Here is a 15,730-nt window from a genome sequence, read left to right on the forward strand (position 1 = left end):
TCAAGAATTTTCTCAAACACAAACAGATGTCCAGAAGAACCTTAGAAAGTATCATCGGCCTTCCCCAATTCACTTCAATAACAAAAATTCAAAGACATCAATCGAGTTTGGAGAAAGAGAGCTACAGTACCTTCAAGAGACAAGGTCTCGAAGATCCCCTCTGTCTTGAAAATGAGACTACGCCCATGGTCTGAACCGAAGAACCTCTCCAAATCGGTTCCTCTACAATTCCCACCTCCACAAGAGACATTCCATACAGCCGCGCCTCTAAGTGGATGGGGGGATTACTCCGAACATTAGATGTTTCAGGGGTCTTGGTCACCCGCTATGAAACAGACTCATATCAATGTTCTCGAAGCCATGGCAGTGTTCTTGACCCTGAAGAGACTCTCTCCTCCGAGGTCGAGCCACATCAGAGTAGTGTCAGCCAGCACAGGCGTAGTACACTGCGTCAACAGGGGAGGATCCAAGTCACCCAACCTGAATTGGATCCTGGCCACTATCTACACCTGGCCAACAGAAAAGAACTGATACAAGCATAATATGTTCCGGGACCCAAGTTCGTAGGTCAATTCGCTTGTATCTTGGATCAATTTTTCCCATATAAAATAACTAAAAAAAATTAATCCGTTCCCTCACCCTCAAAAAACACCTAAAAACATTATATTACAGTGGAAAAACATGTTTTTGATTGTTCTTATTCACAACCTTTGCTCACAAAATAAATACCTATGTATTGGTTATGATCTACAATAAAATTTGACATCATTATAGAGTTCTTACCTTCGAGACAGACAGTAGCGGCTAACGGTGGTGTGTGCGAAGGAGGAGAGAGACTTGACAGCAACACGTTTGGTACTCTACACTTTTGTAACACTACGTAACATAACTTAAACTTTAAATTTAACTTAAATGAAATTAGCTTACTGTACAGACACTTGAAAATAAATGTTAATCTTACGTTACACTAAACTTAATTTTAATTTTGTTTTCATTTTCATTTTTTTTTTACTTTTATTCTTCCGGCTTGGCTCTTTTTGCCTTGCTTTTTGACTCGCTTTCACCTTCACTTTTTGCTGGCCTTTTTAAAAGGAATCTATCTAGGGATGTTTGCTTTTGTCTCCCCTTCAAAATTACGAAAATGATGTACAGTGAACCCTCGTTTATCGCGGTAGATAGGTTCCAGACGCGGGCGCGATAGGTGAAAATCCGCGAAGTAGTGACAGCATATTTACCTATTTATTTAACATGTATATTCGGACTTTTAAAACCTTCCCTTGTACGTAGTACTGTTAACAAACCACCCTTTAATGTACAGAACACTTAATGCATGTACTACAGCACCCTAAACTAAAACAGGCACAAATATTAAAGGCGATTTTATATCATGTGTTTCCTAAACACCTAAAAAGCACGATAAAAAATGGCAACCAATGTTTTGTTTACGTTCATCTCTGATCATAATGAAGAAACAAACTCATTTAGTGTACACATATATGTATAGGTTAGTTTTTGCATCGATTATATTGATTATACAGTACTGTATGTTGATTTTTTTATTACCAATGTTTTAGTTTACGTATTTTTCTTAGGACTTCCAAATGAAATCTTTTTCTTTATGACGCCGCCTGAAAGGACGGCGTGTACGCTCAGTAAACAACCACGCTCAGAACAAACAAGGCATTTAACGCGCATGATGATAGTGATAATTAATGATACAGTACATACAGTATTTACAGTAAAAGCATTTACAAAATATGTTACCTTACAAATATAAATTATACAGTACTTGTACGTAGCAAAGCAGGAAAACAATTTGAGAGAGAGAGAGAGAGAGAGAGAGAGAGAGAGAGAGAGAGAGAGAGAGAGAGAGAGAGAGAGAGAGAGAGAGAGATTGTTTTACGTACGAATGTAAATTTTAAACAAAAAAATATGATAGGTTACAACATGTAGACTTTTAAAACCTTCCCTTTAACTTAATGCATACAGTACGTACATTACTAAACTATAAAACAGGTTAAAGTAAAAAATAAAGATTGTTACTGTACTCACCACGAAAGAAGTTCAAGAAAAACTTGAATGACGATGGCGATGAATTTGCTGCACAGTAGAAATGATGATGATGAAGCTGATGATGTGTTCTACTGTGCAGTCAATGATAGTATTTTACGTCTCTTCAGACGGAGGTGTCTTTTCCTGGGACACCTCTTCAACTTCTTCAATTTCTTCCGAAGGCGTACTAGCAGGAGGAACTGGCTCTTTTTTGCGAGGCTGGAAGAACATTGTGATCGGAAGTTGTTGCCGCTGCTTCTTTTTTCGATCCAAGCATCCTGTAGGGAGTCATGATGTCATCGACCTTATTTGAGAATTGCATCGAGCGAACCATATCCTCGTCCCACTCTTGTAACATTTCTTTCGCCTCCTTCATATGGTTGCAGAACTTGGCAAGCCGTTCTAATGTTAAGCCCGTTTCTTCGACATTTTCTTGGGTCTCTTCCTGGGTACCCTCACTCTCTTCCTCACTTGCCGATTTCGTCAGGTCTTCGAGGTCTGCGTCAGTTAGGGGCTGGGAATGGCAGTCCAACAACTCGTCGACGTCTTCAGTCGTCATGTCGCCAAACCCGTCACCTCCAATTATGGCAGCCAACTGCACAGATTTCCGTATTGCAGAGTGTTGGATTTCCGACGGAGTAAATCCCTTGTCGTCGTAAACAATATCGGGCCACAGCTTCTTCCAGCTCGCATTCACGGTTGCAGGTTTCATCTCTTGAAGTGCCTTTTGAATATTCTGCAGGCACGTGGCTATGGTGTACTGCCGCCAGTACGCCTTCAAGTTGAAATCTTCATCCTCGTCATCTTGGGCAGCATCCACACACGCAACGAGGTCCGCCAAGGTATTCTTCGTGTAGAGGGCCTTGAACGCCCTGATAACCCCCTGGTCCATCGGTTGAATTAATGACGTGGTGTTGGGTGGCAGGAACTCAACCTGAACGCCCTCACGCGACAGGTCAGTTGCGTGTCCACCAGCGTTATCCATAAGGAGAAGGATCTTGAATGGCAAGCCCTTCTCTAAGAGATATTCATGGACTTGCGGGATGAAACACTGGTGGAACCAGTTGGAGGTCAGCATCTTCGTAATCCATGCTTTTTGATTATGCATCCAGTACACGGGAAGGAGATTCTTATTTTTATTTTTCAAAGCGCGAGGATTTTTCGACTTATAAATAAGCCCCGGCTTTAACAAAAATCCAGCAGCATTGCCACACATCACGAGGGTAACGCGATCCTTGAATGCCTTAAAGCCAGAGGCTTTGGCTTCCTCTTTGAACAGGAAAGTTCGCGACGGCATTCTCTTCCAAAACAAGCCGGTTTCATCCATATTAAACACTTGTTCCGGCTTGTATCCACCTTCAGCGATAATGTTCTTGAAAGTCTGGTTCACGTAAGTTTCAGCCGCGGCAGTGTCAGCGGAAGCAGACTCCCCATGCAGGGAAACGCTTTTCAGGGCGAAGCGTTTCTGAAACTTCGCGAACCATCCTTTGCTTGCGGAAAAACGTTTCTGAGGCTGGGAATCAGTGGATGTCCCTGGTTGAGGATCATCTGCATCATCATCATCTTCAGCATGGTTGCCGTCGTCGTCTTTAGGTTCCTTTGCAGCAAAATTCTCATATAAGCTCAAAGCCTTTGTTTGGATGGTGTTCGTATCCAACGCTATGTTCTTCTTCCGGCAGTCGGCAATCCACACAGCTAAAGCACCTTCCATGCGTACGATCGTTTTATTACGCGTTGTAACGACTCGCTTCGCTGATCTGCTAAAGGTGATTGCAGCAGTCTTTCTAATGTTCGCCTCGTCCTTCTTGATGTAGCGAACGGTGGATTTGTTGATGCCAAAATGGCGGCCGGCGGCCGCGTAACTTCTACCATCTTTTAACATGTCGAGAAGGGTAACCTTCTCAGCTATCGTCATCATCCTTCGGTGGCGTTTAGGCTCACTACCAGCCTTACTAGAAGCAGAACGCTTGGGAGGCATTGTAACAGAAAGTTCAACAAAAAGTTCAACTTAAAACAGTCGCACACAGCACAGATTAAACTTCACAAACTTAAGAACGTCTACTCAGCAATACGCGGAAAGAGAAAGTGAACGATCCAGCCCCGCGAGAACTTTGATGCTGCGGGTAGAAGATGCGGGCAAAACACCAATCACAGGCTAGATAACAAAACTTGAGTTTTGATTCGTCATCTATCAGCGCTTGAACCAATCACAACCCGTCTTACAGTACTATGGTGCGTTGGTTACTCATAGAAGATGCCCCGCGCATACTGAACGTACGTAGATTAAGTACAATACTGTACCGTAATAATAATAAATAATGATAATAATACTGTACAGTAATAATAATAATAATAATGATTAATAATAATAACAATAATAATTTTATTAACAACAACAACAATAATAATAATAATAACAATAATAATAAAAATTTACGTACGCTATTTTACGCCTCTCTCTCTCTCTCTCTCTCTCTCTCTCTCTCTCTCTCTCTCTCTCTCGTACGCTTACAGTATTCGAAATGTGATTTTTGCAACAAAGAATATTATTGGATGCAGTACTGTACTACGTACGTATACATACAAAAGATTCATGGAAAAGAAGCACATCCATTACAGTACACACCATTCTAATATGGTATGACTGCATCTGATTTGCGTTTCATGTTCGATTTAATTTTACTACGTACTGAATTATCGTATGATCACATTCTCTTTTCGTGTTTTATTTCTTTCTGTGCTGAATTATATATCATATGTAATGCAATGAACAATCAGTAAGAGCAGATATTACTAATTACAGTATTAATGGAATTACAGGTAACAAAATATCGTATTTGGTTGTCTTCAGATTTCGCGGTATTTTCGAATTTTCCGGAAAAACCGCGATATGTATATATATATGGGTTATGGGAAAACCCCGCGAAGTGGTGAATCCGCGATTGTCGAACCGCGAAGTAGCGAGGGTTCACTGTACACAAGTGTCATCACAAAAGGCTAACGCACGACCACACGCCAACTTGTCCAGGTGTCTCTTTTCTATAAAATCAGAAAACTCCTGCCACTTCGCTAACATGTCTCTGATTTCCTTCCTTATAGCATCCATCTGCTTGAGGATGGTACATATTGTTGAAGTACTCCACTCATATTGGCGAGCCAGCTCAGTCACTTGTACACCACTCATGTTTTTCAATTATTTCATGCTTTATCTCGATTGTCATCATACGCTTTTTCTTTTCACTACCCTCTTTTGCACTCGCTTTGGACCCATTGCTTATTCACTTAGTTCTGTACTGATTAATGCAAAAAACACGTAAAAAATGAAAACACTACCGCCGATACTCGGAGATAACTTTACGCGACGGAGATCCGACAGGAAAAAACGAGCAATGCTGTCCTCGTGAGCAGCCTCTCGCACACTCGGCCACCTAGGGGCCGCATAGGGAACCGTCTCATATCCTCGTATCTCGGAGCAAAAATTGCTCGAAACTTTCCTCGTATCTCAAATTTCTCGTATGTTGGGACACTCGTATGTCAAGGTATTACTGTATATAAATCTCCACTCAGTGGACTCACAGGGGTGAGGGAGATATAGAAAAAACAGAATAATCAGTAATAGAAGTAGGTTGGCCAGGGCAAGAGTTATTGAGTCCTTTGACTGCCCAGACAGTACTACATTGGATTCATCTCTCTAGTTACGGCTAATTTTTCTTTTGCCTACACATACACTGAATAGTCTTGCCTATTCTTTCCACATTTTCATCTGTCCTCATACAGCTGACAACACTGAGATTACCAAACAATTTTTCACTAAAGGGGCTACTTTCCTCTTGGTAAGGGTAGAAGGGACTTTAGCTGTGGTGTCTGGGACACAATCTAAAATTAATCCATTGTTCTGTAATCTTGGGTAGTGCCATAGCCTCTTTACCATGGTCTTCCACTTCCTTTTGGTAGAGTTCTCTTGCTTGAGGTTACACTTTGGCACACACTTCTACCTTATTTCCCTTCCTCTTGAAGTTTATATAATTTACAGTTTATATGAAGAATTTGCTTGTATTTTAATGTCGTTACTGTTCTTTAAATACTTAATTATATTTGCCAGTTACTTCTCTTATAGTTTGTTTATTTCCTTATTTCCCTTCCTGCTGGGCTATTCTTCTCTTGTTCCAAATGACGGCCTCAGGATAAGATCCCTGCAGTGGCAGCTGCTGTCCGTGTAGAACCAATACTCCAATCCACCGGACACCCGAGTTTCTATAACTCAGGATCAGGTGACGGATTTGAGTTGGTGGATGGTAAACGAAAACTTTTGAAGAGGACAGAATCTTCTCGTTCCCTCCCCTTCTCAGATGCATCAAAAGAAGGGGGGAGCCTCACCATACAATCTCCAGCCTTTGGTCATAGTCAGAAAGGTACCAGCACATAAATCTTCTAGAGGTGAGAACAGCTTACCTAGCTCTTCATCAGTTCCAACAGTTGCTGACAGGTCACTGTGGTGTTGATGAGCGACAACACCACAGCAGTGGCTTACATAAGCAAACAGGGAGGTACCTTCTAGCAGCCTGTATGCTATCTTGCAGTAAAGATCCTCAGATAGTCAGAAGAACATTTGGTGTCTCCATCAGCTCGATTCATTCCCGGCAAGAGGAATGTGCTCGCGGACAATCTGAGCAGAGCGACTCCGGTAGTAGGCTCCAAATGGTCTTTGAATCGTCAGATAGCCAACAAAGTCCTGACTTTGTGGGGCTCCCCGACTGTTGACCTGAATAGCAAGCTTCTGCTCTACTGTTCTCCAGTCCCGGACCCTCAGGCTCTACGGTAAGATGCATTCCAACAATGGTGGGACAACATCGATGTGTACGGCTTTCCCCCCGTTTTGCTGATGAGAAGACTGCTCAACAAAACCAGAGCATCCAAAGATCTAATGATGACCCTTGTAGCTCCGCTATAGCATCATGCCGAGTGGTTTCTGGACTCCCTGCAACTTCTAGAAGATTTACCAAGAGAACTCCCTCCACAACCAGATCTACTAAAAAGCCACACACAAACATCTTCCACAAGACCGTACAGTCGCTTTGACTTCACGAGTGGAGACTATCCAGCGTCTCTTCTCTCACAAGGGCTTTTCACGACAAGTTGCGGAGCGAATGTCCGGGTACTTGCGTAGGTCCTCAGCCTTGGTCTACCAGGCAAAATGGAGAGTATTCTGTGGTTGGTGTCGTGGAAGGAATATCTCTCCACTCGAGGCCACTATTTTTCCCTACTAAGAAAGAAGTCCTAACTTCTAAATGAAGTGATGTGTCTCACTGCTGCGAGAGTATATATAGAGGTGGCTGGGGGCCCTCCAGCCACCCCCAGCCTACCCACTCAGACGGTTAGGCAGGGTTGCCACCTCGCAATTAAAGTCTAATGGCTACCTCCAGCCACTGCTGAAAGATAATCCACATAAATAACTCCAGGTTTGTATTAGTTAGGGAAAAATACAAAATATCTCCAAACAAATGATTTTTGTTAATTAACTGGAACATAGAATATCCAGATCCAAAAGACAAAAATTAAATTAGATGGATCTGGTACAAGCATTCACAAGATAAGAGAGCAACTGAGAGAGTAATGTATTCATAACTCCACCAATTGCTTTATTGAAAGTAGCCTTACATCTTTAAGGCACCATTGGAAGGATTTTGACCCTAGGTATTTCAAATCGGTTCAGAGTACCATTAGATGTGAAAATTTACTATATAGCTATGTAAAATTATATACCAATGGATGACATAAGTCATCAAGCCCAATCTCTTGATAGTTATCCCTCTAAGATTAGTAAAATATTCCAGAAAAAGGTCTGGGCCTTGAGTGCCAAACTATTTGATGAATGCCTAGTACTCAAAGGTTGAGCACTAGTCAAAATAATTACTATATTCCAACATATTTTTTTTTACTTTTAAGTGTCTCTATTCTTCTTTCAACCTTTACATGGGTTAATGACAGATGAGGTATAAATTCTGAGTGAAAGTTGACTTCTAATTTGCTGTTTAAAATTTCCATGTATTAATTGTAACCAGTTTGTAGAATTCAGAGATTTCCATAATTTGCACAAAATTTTCTCTTTGAATTTCACTGGTTATAGTACATATTTGAATGAAGTGTATAAAATAAAAACATCATAAAATTCAGTACTTTAATGAAACTCAAAATTCAGTACTTCAATAAAACTCTATATCCAAACATGTTTACAAATTCCATTCATTCACTGCCATTAAATACACATCATGCTACCGTACTACATGTGAGAAATACAAGACATGACTGCCTTAAGTAAAATCTTAAATTAATAAATACAATCTGCATTGATAAGAAAAAATGTACAACCTTAAAAACACAAACCCTTTTCATAATAACAAAAGGAAAAATGCAAAATAAAAAGGAGCTGAGAATCAATTAGCCCACATAAATGTCAAGTTACATATATAAATTGCACAAAATTCAAATCTATTTTGGTATTTTAAGGGCTGTTCTCAGTCCCTGCTGTCCTTGGCACTAAATTCCTCTTATAACAATATAACTATGTACATTATTCAAATGAAAAATGATTGCAAAGCAAAATCTTGACAGGTGGCATGGAATTTGTACTAGAAAGAATGCAATATCTGCCAGAATTGCTTCATTTAGTATACTGTTTATGCATAAAAAATTACATGTAATTAATTAATATACAAAATACTGGATGTAACATACTAATACCTTTGCCAGTATTTCAAAATACAGAATAACTACACCATAGGTATATTTTAAAACCATATAATGGCTATACATACAAACTTCTTCCTCAAACTTAGATATAATCAACACCATGGATAATGGTGAGATCAGAACCTACTAGCTTTCTAAGAAATCAGCCTTATTTTTTATTGAACATGTAGCTTTTCTCTTAAAACCTCCAAGAATTAGGTGCAGTATTACATTTTTACATTTCTGTATAAATTGTATATTGAACCTTTTTCTGTCACAGACATGGCATAAGTTGGTAGTGTAAAAGTTGAGAACTGCTCGTGTCAGTAGTAGGTGAGAATACTATTTTTCAATCAGGCTACATAGGTTCAGTATGCAAATATGATTGTTAAATGTTTTTGGTTAAAGTACTGTATGTTGCACAGAATTTGGAAATCATGTGTTTTATATATCTCTTTGGAAGTACCCAGAAAATTTTACAAATAATTTATGAGAAATGTGCCTGGAAGACAAATCAATCAATGAGAAATGTTAAATGAGGCTTTCTTTTTAAAGATATTGATTTTAGTCTTATTTTTATTTTTTTTTGGCCACTTTGAAAAATGTCTTCCACAGTGCTTTGGTGGGGGGGGGGGTAGTTAATATATTCAAAATTTTATGTACAAGCTGAGCAATTACACTGTGTCAACATGACACAATAATCTACACTGAAAACTTTGTTTCCCCAAAATATAATACAGTATAGCTTCATATACAAAAAACTCATATACTGTACTGAACTATCAATTATTAAGTATAATAATACAACAGAATTAAGCAATAATTAACACAAATAAAGAAATAATAATTTATTCCAAATTCATGTCTCTTTTCCAAGACTGTTTTTAAACCTTTCTTAAAAATAATTGAATGGCACTTGGACAAAGCTAAACTAAAGTATAAAAATATGAAGTACAGAAAAATGGAGATGGTGTAAGACACAATTTCTACCTTTTACATTGTTGTCAAATTTGGAATATCTTCACTTAGATATGAATCTGTGATGATGAATATTTACTGTATATAAAATATTAAAGACGTTAACATTGACCACACCACTCATTAAACTAATACTTCCTCTAAATTGTATCATAAACCTCAAGTACATACCTGGAAGGTATAGTAGAAATAAAATGGTAAAACTATCACTGTACAGTGATACCTCAGAGATTGAACGCCCCAGAACATGAAAAATTTTGTGCTCGAACAAAATTTTCATGTATAATTTTGACCTAGAGAAAGAACAAAAATTTGGAAATTAAACTTGAAAGGACCAGGAAGAGTAAAAATGCTAAGCCACCTTGACCAACACAGCCAAGAAAAAGGTAATCGACCCTGTTTACACATAGCTCTCTCACCTAGTTCAGACCTGCAAAACAGGGTCAACACAAATGGCTTTAAGCCCCAAGGAGGATCTTCATCACCCAGGAATAAAGGCGCTGCCTGGTAACAAGCCTGTACAAGACAGGCTAGGACAGTTGCAGCGTGGAAATGCAAGTGTGGAACTAGAGATTAAGTCCAAACTTGTTTACTATTATAAAAACAAAAAAAACAGGGTTTTCAATAAAAAATAGTGCAGGATTTTCAAGAAAATTATAGTATGGTAGAAATCAAGTTAATGATTATGTGGAGCTCCAACAATAAAGCCTGGTTATCTTCATACATCAGATAGATAGAGAGAGCCTCGTGTGAAAAAAATACCACCAAGAGAAACATTTTCTACTTAGGCCCTATCATCATGGACAATGCAACTACTCACCCTCCGGAAATGGAGATTGAGTTGTCAGGAGAGTTTTCTTTAACTTTTTGAAGTCCCCAAGTTAGTCCCCCCCCCCATCCTACTACAACTCCTCTCATCCGGCTCATGGACCAATAGGTAATTTTTAATTTGTAAGAAACTGAATGCTGAAGCCCTTTTTCAAAGTTTTTTGAGGTGACCTTTGGTTAACAGGTATTATTCACATGGTTTGCAAGAACTACTTTAAAATTTTTCATGCTCTAAGTTCTGATAATAAATCTTAGATGGAAGCATTTACTCGAACAACGAAATCTGCATGAAAGAAGTTGCCAAACTGTGTAGCAGAGAGGACTTTGAACCTTAGCCTCAACTTAAGACTGTGTTTGTAGTTTAGACCACTGTTTCCTAGGCAAGTCCATGGGTTTCGAAGTTGATGATGACGATGAGTTGGTGGAGAACCATGACACAGCACTGACAGCAAAGGAACTCAATACCTTCAAGAGGCTTAGCAACAGATGGCAAAAGAAGATATGTCTTAAGAGGAGGGGAAAGTGATCCAAGGGCCTAAAAGGTCAAATTGGGGTAGGTTTTTTTTGTATATATAAATATCATCCAGATAAGGCAATAACCTGCAGAGCATGTGATTAAATATAAAGTCACTTAAGAAACCTCTTGTGAGCAAAGACAGTACAGGGAAGACAGGAACGTCACTTGATTTTCTGTGAGCATTTGGCCGCGTCCGCAACAGATGGTGCTGCGCTTGTCGTCTGCTACTTGCTTACTCAAGTCAGTGTTGCCAGATGGAAAAATTCCACTAACATTCTTCCTAAACTATGATGGCTGTCTTTCTCAGGCACAATACAAATATATGCTACACTATATATAAAACAAAATTTAGCATTGAAAAGGAGCATACTCACAGTTTTTCTGTTTTCCTTTAACCTCATAATTATGTTCTATTTCCATCCTTCTCAAGGGAATTTGGGATATAACATTCTGGTAACGCTAGCTCATGTCTTCAAAACAATGCCGTCACCATATGTAAAACAAGAAGCATATGTCGAATATATTGTCCTTCAAGCATAAACTATCATTTAATGATGCACTTTTCCTTGCCTTTATCAATGTAAAGTTAAGGGAAGGTTGTGTATTGAATGTATACATGATTATAACTTACAGAACATTTGTACTTGATCAAAGTCCGAGATTATTGAAAGGTCCTAATAGAGGCTAAGGCCCTTGGATAGGCCCTTATTATCCTAATGTAAGCGCAATATTGTACCTCTGAAAACAAAACTCACATTAAATGCAGAAAAATTAGAGCATCTTTTCTGGCCATATCTCTTATAATATATGGTATTAGAATAATGTAACTTAAAAAGTCCAAGACAATATTAGACCATCCACCACTAATCTTCTCTCCTAGTTTAGTCTTAGGCAGAGTTCTTATTTCGAATGTGTTTCACATATTCTGTAAGTTATATGTATATTATATATACATGAAATACACAGCTTAACCTTGACTTGTATTTTGGAAATGAACAAGCTATATAAGTATGAAAAAGAATACAGGTAGTCTAATGATCAATATTATTTGATATATGGAAAATCACTAGATGAATAATAATAAACAAATTACAGGATAACTTTTATAGTAACATAGGAACCTTCCGAAATACCAAACCCTCTATAGTCAATTTTTTTTAGTGAGGCAGATTTGCACCGACTCGCAGGGGTGCCCTTTTAGCGCGGAAAAGTTTCCTGATCGCTGATTGGTCGGAAGTATTCTGACAAAAATACTTTCGACCAATCAGTGATCAGGGAACTTCTCCGAGCTAAAAGGGCACCCCTGCGAGTCGATGCAAATCTGCCTTACTAAAAATAATCTGAAAATAGTTCTTTTTCCTAATTAGTAGGGCGCGTCGGTAAGAGATGGCGCTGCTCAGGCGCACAGGGCTTTTTTATAGGTAGGCTTTCCTGTCTTTGCTTATGAGGGAGGCAGAAAAATAGAGGAAAAAAATTGAAAGAACCCTAGAATGGAACAATGGTAGTTTCTTAACATGTTTATGTTTGGAGATTCTCCTTCCAATAGGTACTAATACCACCACCTCATCAGTTTCAGCTCAGGCCATCCTCTCTCTTAACTTCAGGTAAAGTGAAGTTCAATGTACACGTATTATATTTTTATTCTATGAATTTTAACTTATTATTTTTTGTATGCTCTTATGTACTGTACTGTGTTTTTATATAAACTTGAGTAAAAAATGGCCTGTCACAGAACATCTTGGGTGGGGGAACCAATTACCGTAATGCTATTTCAATTAAATTTTATGGGGATATTTGACTATTGTTTGAACACAATTTCAGAACAAATTATGTTCGATCTCTGAGGTATCGCTGTATTTACCTGTAATGAGACAATGGTGGCTCAAAACAAACAGATGATATAGTTAATCACAGCCACAGCAGTTTAACAATACAAAATAAATTCAATTTAATTTAAAGCTGTTTTAAAAGAGTGCAAAATTAAACAATCATACATCTCAAATGTCAAGTGCTTCCATTTGGTATGGATGCAGAGCTCCTACTCTGAAAAAAGTTCCCTATTAAAAACATAGATTAAAAAAACCATCTCAAGATCCTTTACTCATTTTTTTTAAAATTAGAGTGATTCAACAGCATACACATACTGTAACTCCAGGCCTCTTTACACAAAACAAACAAGATAAAAGACTACATTTTTACATGATACTTCTTACTGAAAAGACTAGTGAGGCCAGATATAGTTTTCCTAACTTGGATCATGATTAGTAATTAAGAAAACTTTGGCCAAAGATCACCGGTGGCTACAAAATTTCTCTCCTTCTTGCTTCGTAACTCGTCGATATATTTCTTCGGGAAGTTTATCAGGATCAGCTAAAACATTTGTTGTTGTGCTCAACTTGCGCATTGAATTGGAAACCACTGAAAAGGAATTAAGTTCATTAGAATGCAAGAAAAATATATTGGTTTCATCACGACCACAACAATCACATATTTACCCGATATTCATATACAGTACAATTATCCCAGTATTCCTAGTTTTATAGAAAAAATAACTACAGTGCAGTACAGCATATCCCTACCATGCAAACTGGATGAGCTCGGAAGCTGGAAAGTTCACAAGTCCAACATCATTAGGGTTAGACATCTCACATTCCACCTGCTAACCTCTAACACAACCCTTCATTGTATTCCTTCAGCTGATCCTAATATCATAAGTTAACTTGGCTAAGAATGTAACAAGAATTCATCTATTTTGATAGTAACTGAATTTTTGGGCTCAAGCCCTGTCGTCCTGATGGAAGGTTCCTATAGGTAGCTTTCTAAGGGATATTTGGCTACAGTGATATTCCCAGAGAATTAACCTTTAGGTCTCCAGAATTCTAACTCCTGACACGAATATCCTAAAAATTTCGCTTAAGGATATTGCATAATATCAGGGGACATAAATCTTGATACGACACTTAGCGATCTTCACCCCGAATAGCGTTTTTGTTTCGACGGGGAAGTGTGGCAAAAATAGAAGGGGAGCCGTTATCAAGGTTACCTTTCCTCCCGTACTACTATTGAGTATCTAGATGGCGCTCATTCCTATTTTTGTAGCGATTTAGCACGGTGGTGTTTCCTGTTGATCTAATGTTTTTATGGCTTTTGAGAGGATTTAATATGCAATCTCCATCTTCTTTTGCCACTGGAAAATTGAGTATTTATTCTTACAGTGTATAATTTTTAGCTCCTGCTTCACAGTGAAATTAGAGTAATTTATTGTGTTAAGGAGCTAGGCCTGTCACCGGAGGCGCCATGGGCGCTGTCGTTCGTTATGCATGTGTTATTTAGTTAGCAGACTGACTTTCCCAATTGTAATAACATTAATAAAATATGAAAGCTATTTAGGCACAATTATACTAGTAAAGATATATATTTTTTGCATAATTTCCTCTTCCTTTTGTCGATCGTATACGTTAGAGTTTCGGCGATTTAGGTAACCGAGATCTTGTCTCGCGCTAGGCTACCTAGCCTAGGCGCTGTAGTATACTTTCAGACATTATCCCCGTTTACCCTCGTGTATCATTTTATTGATTCAACGGGAGATAGTACATCTAGAATTATATAACTCGATACTTGTCTCCTGTGGGGATTTAAGGGTAATCCCTCCTTCCCTCTGAGTGCCGCCGCAGGCGGCAACCCTATCTGGTCTTGCTATAGAGTAGTTCACTCCGGCTTGACTAGGCTAGGGTTTCCTGTCTACCACCTTTGCCGGTGAGATCCCAACTTTGGTTTTCGACAGAACCTCAGAGTATTCAGTCTTTCTGCCGGCGGCAGAGCAGCAGGGTGAGTAGTCACTCCCCTGCCGGCTTACAGCTGCCGGCATAGGAGGCTAAGCCTCCCTAGGCCGCACCTGAAGTGGTAGTATGATGCTGCCACCTTCTCCCCTGCAGTCTAGAAGACTAGTCCTGTGTCGGCAAACCTTAGGCTGAAGAATAGTATTCTTCTGCCGCCTAGGATGTCGTCGATACTGAAACATCGTTTCTCTCTTGTGTGGAGGCGGCGGCAATCCTGCCGCCTTCTTCTACACTTGATAGATTCGGCAGACCCTAGGATGAAGAATAGTTATTCTTCTGCCGCCTAGGATGGCGCCGATACTGAAACATTGTTTCACTCTTGTGTGGAAATGGCGGCAATCCTGCCGCCTTCTTCTACACTTGATACAGGACCCTTTTCCCTTCCCCTCTCTGTCCTTTAGCGATGACTTAGCCATCACAATCCTGGGGCCGTTGTCCTGCAATCTTACCGCTTTCCGGGTGGGTTGCGGGGCCGGCTGGGCTCCTCCATAACCAGCTGTTTAGTTACTCAGTCTTTCCCTTATGGACACAAGGCTCCGGTAAGGTTGTGCCGGCTATGACGGCTGCCGGTGGGAGACCCTTCTGCTGCTGAAGGTTCTTCAGTCCTCCCTTGGACTGCCATCTACATTCCTGAAACCGGCAATGCCGGCAACGGATCTTGCGACTGGATGGAAGCCTGAATGATTTATTCTCCCCTTCCATTTGAACCCTTTTTCTGGAGGAAGGCAGTAAGGTTATAAACTTACACCCTTATTTATTGTAAACATACATTTTAATAAGGCAGCCC

At 39.4% G+C, this 15,730-nt stretch overlaps 1 protein-coding gene across 1 annotated transcript in view; it reads right to left on the bottom strand.

Annotated features, from left to right (window-relative positions):
* Positions 1 to 8,216: 8,216 nt before the first annotated feature.
* Positions 8,217 to 15,730, bottom strand: part of Mondo (MLX interacting protein mondo) — a 384,044-nt gene continuing 376,530 nt past the window's right edge. The window contains exon 15 of the mRNA XM_068353498.1: positions 8,217 to 13,522. Within this exon, the coding sequence (XP_068209599.1) occupies positions 13,395 to 13,522 (128 nt within the window). The 3' untranslated portion in view covers positions 8,217 to 13,394. The remainder of the gene's footprint in view (positions 13,523 to 15,730) is intronic.

Source organism: Palaemon carinicauda, chromosome 30 (genome assembly GCF_036898095.1).
Source record: "Palaemon carinicauda isolate YSFRI2023 chromosome 30, ASM3689809v2, whole genome shotgun sequence".
In the NCBI taxonomy this organism is placed as follows: Eukaryota; Metazoa; Arthropoda; class Malacostraca; order Decapoda; family Palaemonidae; genus Palaemon; species Palaemon carinicauda.